Genomic DNA, 22171 nt, shown 5'->3' on the forward strand with positions numbered 1-22171 from the left:
AATAATAACAATAATGATGATCTAACTGATTTACCAACAATCGGTAATATCATACGACTCGTTGAGCTTGATTGTAATTCCAATAGATAGAATATCCGATCGATTAGAGTATCTATCGTGGGTAGAGTTATCAAATTTTCGAAAGGGATTTTCCTTTCAACGATTGTATTTCATATATAAAAAAAATTATAGGGCAGGTAAAAAGTTTCTAAGCAATGTCAAAAATTAATTGTTCTTTCCAGAAACTTTTTAGCCTTTTATTTGGGCTTTTTTTTTTTGTAGTTTAACGAGCTAGAATTGGAGTTTTACAATTTGATAAAATTAATCGAGAAAGTTTCGGAAAAGTCGCAATTGATCTGTAAAATTATTTAAAAACTTTTGATCCACCTAAGAATTTTCATGAGGTCCCGTATACGTATTAGAAAGAATCAGAGTTGACGGATTTATTAATTGAAAATCTCGAAAAGCCTCATAGCGACAGATATTATTGATAGGGCAATTTATCAAATCGCTGGCAGGTAATTGCTCGATGTGAAATTTTCAAATGGCACAACATGACACTTTAAAATAACAGGACCGAACGTATGATAGCAAAGTGTGCAGCTTCAACGAGACTTCGTTGTCTCGAGTCTCTCAAACAAATAGGAGTGGCTTGCACGATCGTCATTATCCACACCGAACTGTCTAATATGTATCAGACGATAAATATTTATTAGGTGCACCCGTCGTCCTAACGATCTATTCGTCGTCGTTGCAATCAACTCAAATCGCACGGTACTGTAATATCTATTCGTGCAATGAGTCTGTTCTACTGTCATAACTGCCTTTGAAGATTGTGCAAGTTGTAAAGTTTATTTACTCGGACAGTTATATTTTTAGAAAATTGACGGCCATTGATGGAAAAAGAGCACATATAGGCTTATGTGCCCTTTCTTTTTCCATAAATCGTCTAAATCGATTTAGGTATGTGTCATTATACGTATATAACGTACAAAGGACATGTTGTTCCTTTAATGTTTACATTACGTAGACGCTGTTGCATTATCTTGTGATCTTGAAGGTTTGCGCGATAGTACGCGGTAGTTTGTCCGACGGTCGCTCGCTTATCGATCGTACTTTCCTACAATATTGTTCCTTTTTTTTTGTTTTCCGTAAAAAAAATTATGAATATAACTTTGTATATAGTATTAGAGCTGCGAGTGATACAAATGATACATTTCGTCTTACTAATTAAAATTAAATGTTTGGCTTATTTTTCCATTTGATTATGAATATTTTATTTCAATAGTATATTTATATACAAAAAGAATTGTAAACTTAATAAGTAATTATATTTAATTAAATAAAGGATAAAAAAGGAGCCACTTTTTTATCAGATTCATGGAAAAAGAGTACATGAATGGTCAGGTAAGATAGTCATGTTAGATTTTTGAGAATTTGTAAAGAGAACGAAATCGCGGTGGGATCTCTGAGTCTTGGCGTTGAGAATGCTGCAGTGTAATAATAAATCATGCGTCTCGCGGATTATCGGGCAGAGCGTGGCCGCTTACGCGATGTTCGCCGGACGTTTCCTTATCGTAGTGAGTATGCGTTTGCACTCAGCTATATCGAGTAGTCTCTCCATCTTTATGGACCAACCTCAGCCCACAACCATCCCTCCCTCTCCCTCCACCCCCTTCTCGCGTTGAATATCCTTGACACCTTCGTGTTCCACTCATATCTTTCTTCCTATCCCTCGTCTTCATGATGGTTTTTCTTTTTTCTTTTCTTTTCTTTTCTTTTCTTTCTCTTTCTTTTCTTTATTCTTTTTCCCTTTTCCCTTTTTCCTTATTCTCTCTCTCTCTCTCTCTCTCTCTCTCTCTCTCTCTCTCTCTATCTTGGTTCTCTCGCTCGCAATCCGTCCGCGATCTAGCTGCCTGCACGATCGATCATGCGAATATACGTCAAGTCGCGTTTCTCCTCACATGAGCAGAGAAGAACTCCTCTCTGAACGACTATTTTCGATCTCTTCTCCAAATCCGGTTTGCCGACGAACTTAATGCGAGGAGGCGAGAGGGAGGGGCTCCTGCAGAAACGCGAAACCTTATCGTTTAATATACGAAGGCTTACATTGTATGGAATTTTAATGAAGATTGACTTTTGACAGGACCATAAGAGGACATCCGATCACTTCGCAGACGTTACAAGCTTTTCGAGGCATAGAAATGTATATAATAATAAGAAGCAAATGAAAAAAAGAAAGAAAGTAAGAAAGACAGAAAGAAAGAGCCCAATTTATTCCGTTCGTCTGCACATTACATGTAGGCAATTAAGCGTCCACCGTCGAGAAAGAAATGGAGATATACTGATACATATTAATATCAATGAAATCACAAACAAATATTCGATACCTCGTTCGTCTTAATGATCTTCTTAGATTGTATTCGTTATATTTCTAAATACAATGGAATAATAATTCTTTTTTATATTCATTAACGAAATATCTCACTATTTTCGTTGTATTATTTAACGATGGATATTACATAGGATAATAATCATATAAATATAATTGGATTTTATCAATAAAAGTCGTAAATGTATACTAAATAATAGTATACACTTGGTAGATTAATTTTTTTTACTGTTTTATATTCTTTCTTTACGTGAAATATTTGTAAGAATGCGATTATATCGTGACGACGCGATGTTTTTAAGTAATCGACCGAATAGAATTAAGATTCATAGTTAATAAACATAGAGGGAACTTTGAAATTCATATAATGTTATTTATTTCTTTCATTATTTTTTATCTTTTTTTGAGATCATTTCTTCGAAATAACTGTGTCTAAAAATTTATCAAATATCAATATATCCGTTTATTCAAGTTAGATCTTCTTATAAAATGAAATATCATTTATCGTAAGATCCATGTCAAATTTACTTTAATGATCGTTTTTTTAAGATAAACTATTATTCCCTTAAATTTAATTTTTCTATATATAAGTATATGTATATATATATATATATATATATATATATATATACACACATACACACACACACACACACATATATTGTTATATTACAATGATGATAAAAATATTTTGTTCAAGCTTGTTTTGTTTGATGTTACATGAAGACCATTGAATTGCAAATATTAATGTAGAGTAACATAAGATATTTTGTTCAAAAAATCGAATAAATTAATTTCCTGGAAGAATTTCGATCTGATACGAATCATATACGAATGGTATTACGGATGATCTATAAGTTTTTAAAAAGAATACAAATACAATACAGCTATATTCTCAAGATAGGAGAGCATAAAGATAGGAGAGTCTCATAAAATGTTGAAATATTAGAACGTGAACATCGGCATGCCGAGGGCGATATGTATGTAAGCATCTACGTCGGTAATCACTAATCAGGATTTCATCGAGTCTCGTCTTAAGGAGATAACCAGGATATCGTTTAGAAGGAAGCTCGTCGATCTCAAGGAGGTGGTCTAATAAGAACGAGGAAGAAAAGGAAGAGGAGGAGTAGGAGGAGGAAGAGCATGATCCACGCGTAGGTTGGATTCCTTACTCGATCGTCTTGGCAAACTAAACGATTTCCAGCACGGAATACGAAACTCGTAGAGTCGCATTTGGTTGTTCGTTCAAGGCTTGTTTTTCATCGAGACAACTCGTCGTTGACGACTTTACGAATGTCACTACTTGGAGGATAGTAAGTGTAGGCGTAGAATATAGCAAGCAAAATATCGGTAGATTTTAAGTGTTCTTTTGCGGCATGTTTAGAGGCAAAAACGTGAAGTGTAGAAAGAGCTCTCTCTCTCTCTCTCTCTCTCTCTCTCTCTCTCCTTCTTTCTCACAGTTACGTTGGACTCTCATCAAAGCGCCAAGAGATCAAAGCGGACGCTCGGCATTACTGCGCAGATTACCGAAAGATAAAATCCAGACGTTACCTTTATTAGGAGGACATTTACGCTCGGCCCTCCTTCCAGTAGATCTCTTATAACCATGGAAGTCGTGAGATAGCCAAGATACAATGTCCCGCTGTTTTGTTGTAACAGTCTGCGATATATTTCTCTGATTCGTGTATTACGTTTACATAACGCAAGTAATTCCGCGATATTTCCTACTCGTAGGGCATTTAAGAGCTCTATACGTCGTCGAGGAATGGTAAGGAATTATCGTACGAAGACGTCGTTTTTCAAATTTGTTTAACGAAAGGTCAAAGGTTTGTCGAACGCTCGTTCGCTTGTTCGTTCACTTGCCTGTTTGCCTGCCAGCAAGTCAGTTTGCTTATCTGCCTTTGTCGAGATTTCTCGAGGACGGAGAACCAAGGATCGAAGAGAACGGGAGGATCGATGTATGATCGGAACGTTTTCATCGTAATGTAAGGTGGTTAGAGACTACGAGCAGCCTCTTCCGAGGATTCTCTTCGAGTGGTCTCGTGACTACCGAGACAAGATGGTGGGCGTGGGAATGATAGAAACTGTCGGTACACTCTTCCACCTTCCCCACCCTCTAAAAGTATCCGTCATAGATCGAGCCGATCCCGTTTAAACCATGATCCATAAGATCGACGATCCTTCTCTCTCTCTCTCTCTCTCTCTCTTCCTCTATTCGTGATCGACGCCCACGAAGCTTGATCACGGCTCGTTTCGCGCAAAACGTTTCCTCGATCTTTTCGCTCGACTTCTTCTTCTCCTTCCTTGCTCATCATCCTAGGTAGTTATTACTAACAAGGGTATATCCACAGAGCACACATTTTTTCTAGGTTCCCCTTTCCCCTCTTCAAACCGGTATAAATTTGCGAAGCGTTAAAAATTATGAAACATGCGTTTCTTTGTTTTTACTACTAAATGCTTTAAAATGAATGGATAATCCTTTAAAAATTCAATTTTTTTTCACTCAGTGAGATACAAACGATTCGATCTATCGAGAAAATATTTAAGTGGAACTTTGTTTAATTTTAAGGAGAAATAAAATTAATAGAATAATATGATTGCATTGACATTTCTTAGGTATTCTTAATTTTAATCTAACCTTCTGTTCAACTTAGTTTTTGAATCTTTTCTCTTTCTTTTTTCTGTATTTCAGATCTTTATCCATTGCGCGAAAAGATAATTACGTGTGGAATAGAAATACACCTTGCCAAATGTATATATATATATATATATATATATATATATATATCGGCAAGTTAATCCGAGAAATCGTTTTAAGAGCTCGCCTACATCGAGATCATGCCCAGTAGGTAGTCATCGACATTGTACCAACGAGAAAAGGTCCGAATGTATTTTGTACAGTTTTCGATGTTCGAGCGATCGCGCGTGTTCGTCCGCCTACGAGTGAATCGCGAACGTAAATCATTCTTTTCATTCGCGCCTCACCTCCTGAGTTTCCTCGTTAAGCCGTCGTACCGTTAGCTGAGCTTTCATTAGGATTTTATTATTTCCGATAGATCGATTTCTCTCGTAAAAACGAGTAGAAAGAGAAAGAGAGAGGAAATTGGCAACTGTTTAGCTCAGGTCGAAAGGACTTCAATGGGAATGTTTCATTTAACTTTACAAGAGATTTAAGGGTCATTGGATCATCGAGAAAGACGTTCGCAGAATTTCGCATATATCTATCTTTTTAACGTAATTATTATCTTCCACTTCATCTCCTCCCACATACATTTTGTACGTGCTACTACTATTATAGTTATTATTATTGTTATCATTATTTATTATTATTATTATCATTATCATTTTAATAATCATCATTATTATTCTTATAATTATCACTATCATTATCATTTTTATCATCATCGTCCTCATCATCAATAGCAGCATTATCACTATTATCATTGTTAAGATTATCATCGATATCGTTATTATTATAATTATTATTATGCTTGTTGTTGTTGTTGTTGTTGTTGTTGTCGTTAAATATAATTGTGTAACTCCTACGGACCCAAAGGCGTGGCCCTCACTTTTTAACACCCACGCCCTTTCCTTCACCAGATTTCCCTTTCTCTAGACTTTTCGTATTCCTTTTTTCCCATAACACCCGACAGACATATTCCAATTAAGTAATACAACAACAAAAAGCCAATAAATTAACATTATACAAGAAACATAGGAAATTATTTACGTATGATAAATATTTATAATAAATATCTAAATGTTTTCCAGATTTTCATTTGAAAAAATTCTTAAATAACATATTCAAGGTGAAAATATTTTCGAGACACCCTGTATATATCTTTTTCATCGTTCCAGCATTGGGGAGCGGGGGGGGTGGGTGGGTGGGTTACACAGGGATCACATTACACTTATTAAGGCAAACTCAGTGAATTGTGGGGATATACGAATATGTTCGAATAAAGAGAAAGAAGGACCGAGAGAGAAAGGTAAAGACGAGTCTCCCCTATCGGAGAAAGGGTGAAGAATTTCTCGCGCGACGTAGTCTCCTCTTTTCTCTTCTTCTGCGATTACACATACGACATACCTACATATGCATGTAAGAGTACGCAAAGCTCGCACTTTTGAACGACGACTTTCGCAGCGTACGGACAAAGCGAAGACCCGTTGCGAAGGACCGGCTCTTGCATCCATCTTTTTAATGCTCGCTCTGCGTATTATATTACGTTATACCTCCTTATAAATTATAATCGTCGATATAAATGACTGATGTTATCGTCGTCTGTCCGGACCGCTCCCGTATGCCAGAGAGAGGTGCAATGAAGGAGGATAGAACGGTGGGGATGTAAAAAAAAGAAAAGGAAGAGTAGAAAAAAGGATGAAAAGGACGAATCCGGTTACATAAATAAAGTAGCGAAGCGCGCTCGGACATTTCACGGTGCTGCGTCCCGAGCGCCAAGTGCAAGCTGCGTTTATGTTGCATTTTCAGTCGAATACCTGCGTTCTTATGTACATACGTGTATACAAGGTATAATATCGAAATGGAGTAAGTAACAAGAAACGTACTATTCTATTAAATAGAATAATTACTTTTAGATTAGTATTTAGTAGTTTGTGTATTGAGTTTTTACAGAAATTTTATTATATTCTATTTTCCTCCTAGAGATTACAAGATTTTAAAAAGTAACTCTATATGACTTATAGTATTTACATATAAGTTGATTCTTAGAAATGGTTTCTTCTCATAATCGCTCGTTTATCTCTGTTGGTACGACAATTTTAGGGCATATAAATTTTTGGCTAGTCATAAAAATAAGAATTTTTAAATGTAAATCACACTATGTATCAATCTCAACGTGGTGAGTCTCGAATAATCGAGATATTACTTGCAATTTAATTGATGTATCATATAATGTAACTTAGGTACTATCGAGCTAATTGGCTGCGTTTAAATGTAGAATAAGATGTGTAATGAAATCGTATATTTTGCAAACGAGCTTTATCTACCGAGCCAACTCGGTGAGAAGCGACTTCGCGACGTGAATGTAAATTTATACGCCTTCCATATACGTACATACATACTTCTGGAGTTTTACATTCTTTTTTTTTCTCTTTTCTTTACATTTTCTTCTTTTTTATTTCCTCTTTTCCTTTCTTTTTTCCTCTCTACCAAGAAGCAACGAATACGTACGCGATCGTATTTCAATTTTGTCCAGCGAACGACGTTCGAAACAATTACGCTCGTAACATGGTCCTCTCGGAGACGGGTGCGAGTTGGGAAGCATGAATAAACGAGGCTTTGATTAGACGTCTAATTAGCATAACGGCGAGCGCATGTGCGTGCCTTCGTACCATCCATCACGTCGCGCGAGAAACTCCCTTGGTGGATGGAGGGAGAAAGACAGAGATACGTACCGATCGAGTTTGTCGAACGCGAATGCAGCCGTGCACTCGACTCGACTCGACTCGACTCGACTCGACGACGACGACGACAACGACGACGACGACGACGACGACGACGACGACGACGAGGACGACGAGGACGACGACGACGACGAGGACGAGGACAACGATGAGGACGAGGACAACGACGAGGACGGCATCTTCGTCGTCGTCGTAGTTGCTGTCCACTAGAGGATCGTTATTCCAACGATCGTGACCCAAGTCGACGGGTCGTTTCGAAATCACATTCCTGTTGAATGCCTGCCACGTTGTAAGGGCCCTTTGTCGTTCGTTACTCCTCGAGTAACGAGTCTTTAAATCCTTTGAAATCGTTCTCTCCTTCCATCGTCTCAACGTTGCTCTCTACGTCGATCGAAGAGATCGTTGCGGTTTGTGGCGATAGAAATCTTTATAGCGCATACCATTTCGTCTATAGATTTCTTTCTTTATCTCTCTCTCTCTCTCTCTCTCTCTCTGTCTGTCTATTCCTTTCGCTCTGTGCCACGTGTAAAATTATATTTGATCCAATAACACAAGTAAGGAAATACATTGTGATATATAATATGTCCTACTAATAACAGGGAAGAGTTGTTAAATGAGTATCAGTCGAATAAATTCTATTTTATTATTTTTTGTCTTATTGCTAAATATAAACAACATTTAATAGTAATTATATATTATTTAAAAGAGGAACGAGATATACAGATTGGAAATATATTGAGTACATCTTTTGATTTGTACGTGGTATAAATAGAATATAAAATTAGGCATGTTCAATGCCATCTTTAGATCAATTAAGCACGTTAATTTATTAGTTTACACTTATTCCAATTACTATAAATATAAAATAAAATGTATACATGTATATATAAATACATATATACATAAAAAATTCATATTATAATCGTATCAAATGGAAAGCACATACACGTGAACGCGTAAACGGAATATAAAAATCTTTAAGGAAGGACACTAGCCCTTCGATGTTATCTCGACTCGTGTTTCTCAAAGCTCATACATATAAAACGTATGAATCCTCTAAAATCTGGGAACTTTTTCTCGAAAGGTCATCCGCATATTAACGAGCATTACGATATGATTCTTGAAACGATTTCTTCCTTTCTTTTTCCTTTTCTTTTTTCTTCTTCTTTTTTTCCTTTGTTTTTCCATTTCGAAGAAAGGTATGACATAAAAGGAATGGACGGTGAGAACGAGTCGTAAGCTTGAGAAAAGAAAAAATGTTGTTACTTGGACCGAACCAAAGAGTTAGGTAACTCTTCTCTCTTTGTATACGAAACTCGTATATAGTCGCACGAGAGAGACGAGGAACCTCGTTCTCGCACAATGTTCTCGACCCACGTCAGATCTCGAACGGTTCGTCGTACTGTCTGGCCCGTCATACGATCGATCGTCCATGTATATACAATATGTATGCATGTATGTTTGTATTTATGTAGGCATGTATTTATGTTTGTACTAAGACACTTTACGAAGGCGAAGTAAAATCGATCATGAATCGATCTCGATAAGGATTTCGACAAAGAAACTTCTCGCCTACATAGAGATATCGTGTAGAACTATGATGCAAGGATACATACCAAAATTCGAAAATCGAGAGAAAAAATAAAACGAAAGTGTACAGTGGAATTCAATATTTAATCTTTTCAATATGGTATAGTCGAGAAATGCTTTATATCATATTGACTCACGGTATATGACAAACCATGCAATCGAATAATTATATAGAGAACTTGGAATAATTTAATTGTTTTGGTATAATTGACTTCTTCCAAAAATATATTTAAAAGAAGTATAAATAATTAGAAAATAACGTAGCAGCATATTATTATTGGGGCATATTTTATGAACAAGTGTGTTGTTGATATAAAAATTAATATTTGAAATAATTGTAATATCATGTTTGCTACATTTAATCTATTAAAATGGCAATAAAAAGGATATGACATGATTAGCATTGGGGACAATATTATATATGTGAAAATCCTGATAGAGTAAATGTTACGTCCTGCGTACGTTTATTTCTTTCTCTTCTCACGCTTAATATTTTCCTCGTTGAAGGTTAGGAATGCGTAACCTAAGGACCTACTTAGAACAGAAAGTGAACCGATGCCTTTTTAGTATTTACCAAAAGATCGCAATCCCATTGCGCTGTTGTCGATATTCCATAACTCTTCGAAACTCAGGCCACCCATGTGCTCACCTAACACTTCGTTCAGAAACAGTTCAGGAACAGTTCAGAAAATGTCTAATATCTAAAATCTCTTAGTTTATAGAACTACAGTTTGTTTATAGAATACAGATTCAATTGAATTTTTCTTATCTTCCATCAGACGAACTTCGCTTCGCAATACAATAGATCTTTTATTAGATCGATCTTTCTTAAATCAATCAGAATCACAGATGTTAGAATAGAGATCTTTTATCCTTGATTCCTATGTGATTTCTATGTGATAAGCTAATATGTGTCTAAAGAAGAGGAAGTCAAGAAGTGGGATTTAATAAAAGTTAGAAAGAAAATCATTCAATATTTGTAATCCAATCAATCACTAATTAATCAAGTCGATAACTCTGTGATTAGTTCTTAAGCTTTTATTCGGTGATATTGATAATTAATTAATAAATCTGTATTCTGTCAAAACTGTAATTAATTAATAAGACTGTATTCTCCGTTCTGTTAAAACTGATAATTGGTTAATAAATCTGTGCTTTTTATTAAAGACGGTAATAAATTTATAAGACTGTATCGAGAAATCAGTAAATGCAACAAGTTGAAAGGTTTGTATACTCTCATAAATCTTACTGAACGTTGTTCGTTTATCACATTGAGACAGGAGTCCCTTCTTGAATTGTTACAACGCATGTAGGAAACGTAACCACCTTGAAACAAATTATATTTATTTTAAAATAAATTATATATATATATATATATTTAAAAGTTTTATATGAGAGCTGATTAAAGAATTGTCCAATTTATTGAACTATTAGATTTCCTCTATTTTGTTCTATCGACCTATGTCTCTTGTGACTTCGCTGATCATCGAATTCACGACCTGATCAAAAACGGATCATTTTAACATTATGTCACAGGACGATAATATAAGCATAGAAAAGGAATAAAGAGGAGAATAATTTTTTGAAATGGCATTTTGGTGTACGTGCCTCTTTTTCCATCAATGGTAGCAATTATAATCGTTCGTTTTTCAATGCATTACGATTTGTTGAAGGAACTGGATTTGTTGGAAGAACGTGTCCATTTAATCGCGTGTTGCCTTTCGCAATACTTCTCGCTTAAAGCAATTTGTCGCGACTGATCTGTTATTAATTACGTGCCGAAGGCCGCGTTAGAAGGTGCGTCGAGTCCCAACCCGAGAGACGGCAGCTAATGCATGCCAGTATCTTCTTACTTGGTAAGATCGACCTGCCTCCTCGTTTACACCTTCCTCGCGTACTTGTTGGGAAGAAAACTGAAAATACATGCTTTGGTGAGCGCGTGATCGAAGCGTGGCACGTGCCTCTACCACGCCTATAATGTGAAGAAAGAAGAGGGTACGGCGATGCTAATGCTTGCGAGCACGTAAACCTTTTATTTGAAATACTAACAAGAACGGAGTCAAAAAGAAAATGGAATGAACTCGACAGAGTTTCGACGATTCAGATCGTTTAACTTGATTTCTTTTACGTCTCTAAAAAGAAAGAAAATTACATAAATGTTAATATTTTTTGTTTCTTCTTTTCCTTATAATATATAACTATACTTGTATAACTATATACTACGTAGATTTAGAATGAGATTAGAAAACGATCTAGATTCTAACGGAAAGTACGAAAGTGACGAATTAAACAATGCTACCTCGAAAATATTGTAATAATTTTATTAGTTATTATAAATGTATTTATATTAAGGAACGTTGAACGATCTTATTCGTCATCTATATAAGGGTCGTTTCTTGCTTTTAGATACATATTATTGTATTATATTTTTCTACCTAGCTCTAAATGAAATTCTCTCGTGATAATTGATGTTAATAGGATTTCAATTATCACTACACCGATAGATAGTATGTCATAGACACAAACTCGTGCAGATACGATGGCACACTTCGATTTCAAGAGATTTCTATATTCCTAGCATATTATATATCGTATAAAAATAATATGATATAATATAATATAATATAATATAATATAATATAGTATAGAGAAATTTGGTGACAGGTATTCATAATGTATCTATTTCCAAATGGCGACATTAAAATAATCATAAAAGGAAAAGATCGTATAGTATACAGGAATAAATAAAAGCGCTCATAGGATTCAATTTTTTCGATGTTCTTTTTTCTTCTCTTTTCTTTTTTTTTTTTTTTTTGTCTACGGCACAATGATCATTCTTACTGTTATTTTGCTTCCGAGCTATGCACGTGGTTGAGAACTGATAGGATATGATTGCGGATCACCAGATTCGAATATTACTACTATATCATTATTAGTGTAGGAGATTGCGATATGCTTGAATATAAATCACAACCAAGCACGGTACCGATTATATTGTTCCAGATATTGATTGATAATCGATTTTGAAAATGCGTTTCGGTAATAACGCTAGGACTTTCTTCTCAAACATTTGACTTTTTATTATTTCAAATGCCTTCTCTCGTAAATACACTTTTCTATGTTTCTGACGACTTTTTAAAAGATCTCTTCAATTTTCTATATAAAAATCGGTGCGCGCAGGATAATCATCTGGTTCGAGAGCTACGTAAAATGGAATATATATATATATATATAAATCATAATGACGCACTGTTTCTTTTTTTTTTTCAAATGATTTGAAAAAGAATCACAGCAAGCGCTGGAGTCCTGAGAATATATTTTATAATTCAATAATAATAATAATAAAAATCATAATGGGAAACTTTACCGTCAACGGTTATATCCTTCATCGTGTATATGAATAGTCACTATACCTGTTCGGTTGGCTATTCAACTCAGTAACCAGTTTACTTTTGCACTTATCAAGAACAAACAGTCAAGAGGGTGACTCATAATCAACATCGAAAGAAAGTTACTCCGGACTATCACATGAACTTATAGCGAACGAAGAAAGTGATTCTAAACGATTATATATTAGAACATCTCCAAGTCTTTTTTCACTTTCACCGAACGATACCTGCTGACATTTGTAAAACAAACAATCTTGTAAATTCCGTTAGCTTTTATAGTCATTATAGACACAATGAATTAGTAATAATATATATATATATATATATATACATACGTATAGCCTGAATAATATGTAAATAAAATAGATCAAATTTATTGTATAAATATAGCACTTAGCCGTAAAGATTACATCATTATGTCTAAACTAATAACATAAAGAGGAAGGTGTAATGTCCGGATGACGTAGGCATGGACAATGGCATATGTATCTAACGGTATAAGTATAGGTGTCGATATTCGTTTTTTCTACAAGATCAAAAGTTCCCTGACGACTCATCATCAGGGATATAATAATAGTAAACTATAAGTAATAATGATAAACTGCTTAGATACAGTTCGAACTTTTTCAGGAAAATAAAAAATCAGTACATCCGTTATCAAAATGATCTCATCATCACAGTGGGAAACAAAATGAACTGACGAGGATCTAGAAAAAAGTGGGAAAATCATTAAAATATCTAATAAAAAATCATTACAATATCTATGGTTTTTCAATATTATTGTTACATTATTATAAAATAAGATTTCTATTTATTTTTCCATATCCTTCCACGTATAAAAATTTAACTGTTAGAGCACGATTTTCTACCTGAATTTTGTATCCTGGAAAATATATTTTGTTCCCTTAAGTATGTAATCTTTCTAACCTCAGATCTTCCTAATCCATGGTTACGTTGCATAAACGCTATAATTTAAAAGGAGTGAATTCAGCTAAGGACGAAGCTTAATCTGCCGATGCATTTACAAAGTGTCTAGAAAGAGAATGAAATTGCTACGTTAGAAACCGAAGCATTCAAAGGATTCATTTCGACTAACCCTAAGACTTATCTTAAATGCTGGAAATCAATTCCAAACAGAACGTAACACACGTCATATATTAATGATATGTAATACGTACAAAATTAAAATTAATTTTGTGAGATTTTCTGTAATCTGGATATTTACAACTGTCAATTTTTTCCACTATTTATGAAGTTGCTATATTTTTTTGTATCGTTATACTGTATACTTTTTTTGTATACTTTTTGTATCGAATAATATCTATAATTGAAAGGTTCGTTCAAACTGAATTGAGCAAGTCTAGAAGTACGAAGTCTTTCAATTTAAAAAATCCTTCATAAATTATGAGCAAGGAAATAAATGAAATGTATATAAATTACAAAGGGAGAGGATTACGATCTAAAGCAAAGTAAGTGTCATTGACGCAAATGATGTGAGATATTCGTGGGACAGGAAAGAGATGAATTTGGAATCATTTTAAAATAAGGATCCCCATAAAAATAAGACGTATCATGTGCGATGACAAGCCCTTCGACGGTTGCTAGTGGCCAGCGGGCATTCCACTTTAATCGAACGGTTAACGAAGCATCGCACGCTACTCCATTGTCCCGAACGCATACCTCGAATAGATCTGATGCACATCTCTCTCATCAACTTTGTATAATTATATGCCATGATTCAATGAACTTCGGATGGAACGCGCTTATCTCGCGCAATACGAACGATTCACGCTTGAACAAAAGGTTCATTCGATCCCTCTTTAACCTCTCTTTAGTGTGTTTTCTTTCCTTCTCTATTCGTCAGGGTTCTTTTTCATTCGAAGAAATTAAGTTTGAAAGGACAGGGATATGAAAACGCTTTTGGAAATCATCGCCTCCTATCTCATCATTCTTCTTTATTTCTTACGAAGTATAATAATACTAATGATAATAACATTAATAGAAGAGAAATAAAAATGAAAGATTGAAGATATACGAGAGCTCGCGCTGCCCATCGAATTTTTCAATCCTGTCAACATCCATTATGACGTAAAGCAAGATTATCCGTAGCCTCTAACCCTCAAGTGTAATTTATACCTCAAACGCGAGATCGTGCTATGATCTTGGAACGGTTTACGCTCGGCCATGAAGCGAGCAGCAATCGAGACACGAGATCCATTGTGTTCGCCGATCTTGAACGTTCTTGCTTGCTGCGAAAGGAAGAAAAGTTAAGATGAAAATAACGCGCGTACGGGCTAAAGACCGAGGTAGTACTTTCTTTCAATTTGCCGGCTCGATCCTCATAACTACGTACACGCGGCATCGACTTTATGTACATTATATACCGACGAAAGAGAAGGGAAAATGAAACGAAAGATCGCACCGAGAACCGAGAAATTCGTAGAGCCATTATCCTCTTTCACGGTGTATACTATGCATTTAAGCAGCACCAGCAGCAGCACCAGCAGCAGCAGCAGCAGCAGCAGCAGCAGCAGCAGCAGCAATGGAGAATCGCGAGCACGGCCTTGCTCGTGACCATGACCCTCTCTTTCTCTCCCTCTCTCTCTCTCTCTCATTTTTTTTTATTTCTCTTTTCATCTCCTTTTCTCTCGGTATCTTTGCTCCCCATAGAAGAGTACGTATCATCCGGTGGTTCTCGGCGACCCTGAAGATCGACTTTGTACGTGTTCTCGCAGTCTTTGCAGGGCTGTCGGCCGTTACTCACCTGTTTTCACCGTCGAACGCGTCTGTAATTCTCCCTTTGGTCGCTTCTTGCTTCTTCGATGCGCTTTCAAGGCTATTTATGGAGGCGAAAGAGCAGTGCCAATGATGCCGGTGGAGACTCGGGAGGAATCACATTTCGCTAACTGCGACAGAGAATCTGGCAATCAACGACGTTACAGCTGTTCAATGATTCGTAATGGTTAATTTCTTTTACTTGTTGAATTAAACCCAATCTTTAGTACATTCCTATTATAAACTAAAAAGAAATAGTTACGATTAATGTAATATTTTTTCGTGTAATTATTTACTTTGATAATAACAAGTTATTATCAAACGAGCTATCACGGAAAAAGGATCGATAATTGTGGCAATTTATTTAACAAAGAATCGTTGTTTCTGATCTCTTCGTCAATGAACAACCTTGTTAGAACATGAAAATATTATAAGAGTATTTCTTTGATATATTTATATATACAATTAATAGAAAATAAATATGAAAAATGTCTGATTCCGATGTGACGCTTCTCTTGATAACAGTATAAAACAAAGTTCATCATCGAAGTTATTTCATTCTTGCGGTCTTCTATATACCGCTATTCTCACTTGGCTAGATCTCTTCTCTTCTTCACGTAACCACTTTGTTGTTGCGAAAGAAAAACCGCGGATGTTGTTCCCGATTTGATATCGTTCCGTAAGAAAATCCTTATTATTACGTTATTATTATGCCAGTAGCAATTATGCAGGTGCACCTTACCGGATCGTCCAAAGAGGAAAGAAAACGGTAACGTGCATTGGAGCGAGAAAGCAAAGAGGGTAGCGCTGCGTTTATCCGCATCAGGAGTTATTGTTTCCGTTTCTCGCTTGACGTTATCGCGATTGAACCGGCTTATACGTACTACGTGATACTCTAATGTTATATGTACTTACTTCTTCGCATACTTTTGCTTGCTCAAAATCGGTCAAACGATCGAAAAAGAATCAGAGGATTTGTATACCTACGTATTCTCTAACGACGAAACATCGGAATGTGTATTATTTTTCTTTCGAATATTTATTCTTATATTTTATAATATGTAATGTAGCCTTAATATTTTTTTTATACATGTGCGTGTCTGTGTGGATTATAATTGTAAATTTCAATACTTACTAAGTATAATTTTATAATTTATCAAAAGAAATTAATAAGTATTACGAATACAAGTATTATATATGTATAAATGATTGAAACATAATAATTGATTTATAATAAAAGATCTCATTTAAATCCAATCGTCTAAATATTTGTCTTGAATCGAGTGGTATGAAAAAAGACAAAAAGACATCTAAATCATAATAGTGATTACGAAATTTATGTCGAATGAAACGACGTTGTTCCAGAAAGATCAAATCGTTGACACCCATTGATAAATTGAATGAAACTTTTCGTTGACTATTACAAAGTGGAAAAGGAACATGAAAGAAAAAGAAAAAAACTTAGTCGATGAGAAATCGAAATTGTTATTTCTTCGAGCACCTTCTTTGTTATTATTTGAGAACAGTCTCAAGATGACCGTGATGAGGAACAACAACGAGAGAAGTACGAGGAGGTACGAGTAGTACGAAGTCGTGCTGGCGAGTTCGAGGAGAATAGTGGCAAGAGAGGAACTGCGAGGGAGAAACTCGAAGCGAGATCGGTTAGAAGAGTCGAAGAGGAGAGAGAATAACGGGCAGCAGTACCTCTTGGCGCGCCGTACAGGCCCTACGTGCTTTTATTACGTGTACGCGAGTCGATCTCTCCAAAGGACTCTGTATCCTTTCTCCTCTCGTTTCGACTAATGTTCCTCGGCCGTACAATTTTCTTCCGCGGTGAACGTAAATTATTCATTTATCATAATACTTCGAGCGAAATTGTGACGCTATTTCTTTTCTTCTTTTTCTTTTTTTTTTTTTTTTTTCTACTTTTCATTTTTTTTTTTTTTTACTCGGGGATCTTGACAATTCCTATGATTCATAAGAAAAGATCTATAGGGATTATGTAATATGCACTGTGTAGTACCGTATATCCCATACTTGTACATTTTTATATTTCGAAAATAATGTATCTATATTCGTGAATTTGATTACATAAATGATCGATAATCTATGATCGATATTCGAGTTTCTTGATTTTTTTTAAAGGGAGAACAACCGTGGACAATTCTTTTACGTTAATAGATAAATCGTTTCAAGAAGGAACGTATATCGTGACTTTTTATTCCATCTTGACAATTCCTATGATTTATAATAAATATATGGATTATGCGATATACTCTGTAGTATTATGTATGGCGTATTGCTCATGCGCAAACCCTTTTTATATTCTGATATTGATGTATCGATATTCGTAAATTTGATTACGTAAATTATAAATGATCATTATCAATCTATACTCGAGCTTCTTGATATTCGAGAAGGAGTACAACAATGAACAACTATTCTTTCAAATAGTTAAATCTTATAAAAAAAAGAGGCAAAATATACAAATTATTTTCACGTAATATTATATACAGAAAAATTGTTACGATACGAAATAATAGTAAACATTTGATTGCACGAATGATTGGTAATTTATATTCGAATTTCTTGATTTTCAAAAACGAAGACAACGATATGGACAATTTCTTCGTGTCAGTAGATAAACCGTGCAAAGAACGGACGTATATGGAAAACGTCAGACGTTGAAACGAAGAGGAGGTTTAAAGTTTTCAGTTACTTTTACCGTATAAAGCCGTTCATCATGAAGGATTCGGTTTAAATTTCCAACGAAGTCGAGTCGGCGCTCGAATCGGTAGCGTTTTTACTTCAAGTTGTCGTTGAGAGAAGAAAGAAGAGCAAGAAAAAAAGGAGGATAAGAAGGAGAAGTAGAAGAAGGAGGTGGAGGAGGGGGAGGAGGGGCGAAGGATTGGAGGCGGAGGAAAGGAAGAGGAGGAGAAAAAAGGAAGAAGAAGGAAGAGAAGAAGGGAGGAAAGTCGCCCGGCGGCGTACAGCGAAGAAAGACCCGAGAAGAAGAAGAAGAAGAAGAGGAGGAGGAGGAGGAGGAGGAGGAGGAGGAGGAGGAGGAGGAGGAGGAGGAGGAGGAGGAGGAGGAGGAGGAGGAGGAGGAAGAAGACGAAGAGGAAGAAGAGGAAGAAGAAGAGGAAAAGGGTAGCGTCTCTTCACAGGTGTCGCTCCAGAGCATTACCACTCGAGAGGCCACACTTGCTGCTGGTACCGCGAACGCGAACGGTAAACCGGTGCACCAATGTCGCTCCACCTTCGCGACGAAATAGCACCGAGTCGGAAATTAATTTTAAAATTGATATTGAACGTGATATATCCATCGATCCATCGTAAACTTGTATTCGCATGAGCACTTACTCAAAATCATCTTCGCGAGATCACAGATAATTTTCAAACAGAAGGAAAGAATAAAAGAGCAAAAAGGAAGAAATAAAAAAAGAATATATAAATAGAGAAAGAAAAAAGAACAAAAGGAAAAGGAAGGAAGAAAAAAAAGGAAAAAAGAAAGAAACAGATTGAATAGCACGTTGAAACCATGAAAGCAATTCGTGATCCGTGTGAAAAACCATGAAAGGGGACTACGAAATCGTGGATCGTGGATTGTTGATAGCTTATTTTGGATCCACGCTTGTAAGTGTACATTCGATTCGAAGAGAAATGAAATCGACTATTTCGAATCATGGGAAAGAGAACGTGAGCACGTTTCTGTGATAGAAAAGGGAAAAATAATTGATAGAAAATCGTTTATCTTTTGAAAAGGATCAAATAAGGAGGAAGAAAAAATAAGGAAAAGAAAGGAAAGGAAAATTTTGTTTCACTTCGAGTTTATTAGGCAAGGTGCGAGTTAACATCGTTTGGCTCAGGATCGTTTGCTTGTTCGAACGGTTGGGATCGGGAAGACCGGTCTCGGCACATCCACGAGGTAATATTGTGCATGCGTGCATCGGTGCGTGCGTATGCCGTGTGATGGCCGTTATGTAATCGGCTCCGCTCTACTCGTATAGGCGAAGCCACGCGAACGAGCAACGTCAGAATCGAAAGTAATCGACCGATACGGAGGATCATTTCGATTTTCATGGAAGGATCTTGCCGTGCCGTCACGGATTATGGAATGGTTCGATACAGATCCTCTTACGATCGTTTCATTACAGTTCCTTTGAAACTTTACTTCCCCGGTCAATTTCCTACTTACGTTTGAAAGAAAAATCGTAAAGCTGTAAAGATCGATCGATCGAACTTCTGTATTCACCTATCTACCCTTGGTGAATGTATCGGACGAGAGATAGATGGATAGATAGATAGATAGATAGATAGATAGATAGGGAGAGAGAGAGAGAGAGAGAGAGAGAGAGAGAGAGAGAGAGAGAGACAGATCAGTCGAGTAACCAAGTCGGCAGGACATACTCGACGGAGATTTTCAAAGCGAGGGCGGCAGACAGATATGGACGACGGCGTGCAGAACGGTCTACAGTCGGAGCAGTGGTTCTCGACGTTCGAGAAAGGAGACAAGCGACCAAACTCGATTGGTAGCGGTGCCTTACGCTTCATTCGTACTCGCAGCAGCATCCGAAGAGATCTTAAGAAGCACTGCAATCGGTGAGAAATTGATCCTTAATTTGAAATAGACTTCGATCGTTATTTCGATCGTTATTTCCTACCGATCTTCGTGACTTAACGCGAGTTTCATCCATTCGCATAGCATTCGCAAAGACACGAAGCTCGAGCGGAAACGTAATTGGCATAATGGCTACCGACGACTCCGTCGTCATGGCCGTACCACCAAGCGAGAAACTTTCAAGTTTTCTTGTATCGCAAATTATCACACGACTTAACTCCCCATGAATGTAACTACCTGCGATTACTCGCAAGATGTATATTGATGGTTAGTCTTATATCAGATTTTTAGATCCTTTAATGGATGATTTAAAGTCATTTACGATCGTTCCCCAGTCACATTTATACTTAATTATTCTCTAATTCGGTACAAAAATAAAATATATAATGTTTGATACGAAGCTTTGTCTGATCTACGAGTGTTTTCTTCAAAAAAAGAGAAAAATGAAAGGAAAGAAAAGAAAAGCACATACGATTCGATAGAATAGATCGGCACGCGCATTCCCTTTTCAGTAAATCGTCGCGAAAACGATCTCGACGTTTCGCCTCGAAAGGAAAAGCATCCGACGACGACCGGCTTAGGCTTTCGGTCCTTTTCGAATGAACGAACGAACGAACGAACGAACGAACGAAGGGCTAATGGACCGTAACGAAGGTACACAAGTATCATCGGGAAAAAAATGTTCTGCTCGTTAAATTTCTAACAAGCGGATCTAATTGTTTCGAAAATCGTTTTAACAAGTTGCCTAAGCCATTTGACAATTAGTATCGACGTGAGAATTATTTCTATTACGTATAAATTTATTATCAATGTTTACCTAACCATTAATACTGTTAAAATCTATGGATCAACGTCAATATATATATATATATATATATATATATATATATTCTTATTAAATTTATTTGTTAACTATTTTACGTTAAAGTGTTAGAACAATATATTTGGTTTTTTTTCAGCGCATATTAACCTTCGTTTTACGAAAAATTCACAGAATTATCATTAATCGATATTCAATTTCTATTTGATACTTTGAAATACTAAAGATATACATTTCAATAAGATTGGTAAAAAAGATACTATAACGAATTGTCTATCTTTTATCTATATATTTAAGTTATGTTTGATTTCATTGATTCGACAATCGATATATTAAAGGCTAATGATTTAAAACAGATATTCTTGTAAAGATGATATTCGCAATGTATTTGCAATAAGGGAGGAATTACTTGCTAATAATAATAACTATTCGATCATTTACGGAGAAACGTCGTTGCCGGCGGGAAGGAAAGGCGGCCAGGAAAATGCAAGAAAGGTAAAAGTATCATCGGAGACGAATCCGTTGGCGCAGTTGGAATGCTGTATGACTTGCGCGACTCGTCATGCCGCAAACCAGTCCGTACGAAAGGACCCCCGTAGTTACGATTCACGCACCTTTGCCATTACGCCGAGTAAGCTTGAACGCAGGAACATTCGATATCCTTGTGTCGTGGCGTAGAAAGGATAATCGTTGGGCGCGAACGGAGCTCGAGCGATTACCTTTCGAGAATTTTCACGTAGGAAAAAGTTCCCATTGCATCAAGTCAATATTTTATTCTTATCTGTGTCTCTTCATCTTTCGGAACATTCGTCTCGTTTATTTATTTCTAATCAACGTTGTTTAAGGTTGTTCATGTTATATTCACCGAATACAACATGCTCGAGATGTCGCAGGATAGGCAGCTCAACCAACGATCAATCATCAATAATCCATATAAGCTTCTTCGCTATTTACCGACTTAAGTATCAATTCTCCCTAGGCAAATGTGAATTTTTAAGTCGTAATAGAGTCGAATCAGCTATTATGTCCGATCATCGCGTAATTCGCTTTCGTATACATCGATGCATAAGCAAATTGTATATCCCGGTTGATCGGGACATGGACGAAAAACGAGCATGAGATGGGAAGAAGTTGACTGTAGCAGGAAGCAGAAGCAATTT

The 22171-nt window shown here is 36.2% G+C and overlaps 1 protein-coding gene across 1 annotated transcript in view; it reads left to right on the forward strand.

Annotated features, from left to right (window-relative positions):
* The first annotated feature begins 19903 nt into the window (after nt 1-19903).
* The window catches only part of LOC124956726, a 214765-nt gene continuing 212497 nt past the window's right edge, over nt 19904-22171 (forward strand). The window contains exon 1 of the mRNA XM_047512905.1: nt 19904-20172. Within this exon, the coding sequence (XP_047368861.1) occupies nt 20018-20172 (155 nt within the window). The 5' untranslated portion in view covers nt 19904-20017. The remainder of the gene's footprint in view (nt 20173-22171) is intronic.

Source organism: Vespa velutina, chromosome 23 (genome assembly GCF_912470025.1).
Source record: "Vespa velutina chromosome 23, iVesVel2.1, whole genome shotgun sequence".
NCBI lineage: Eukaryota > Metazoa > Arthropoda > Insecta > Hymenoptera > Vespidae > Vespa > Vespa velutina.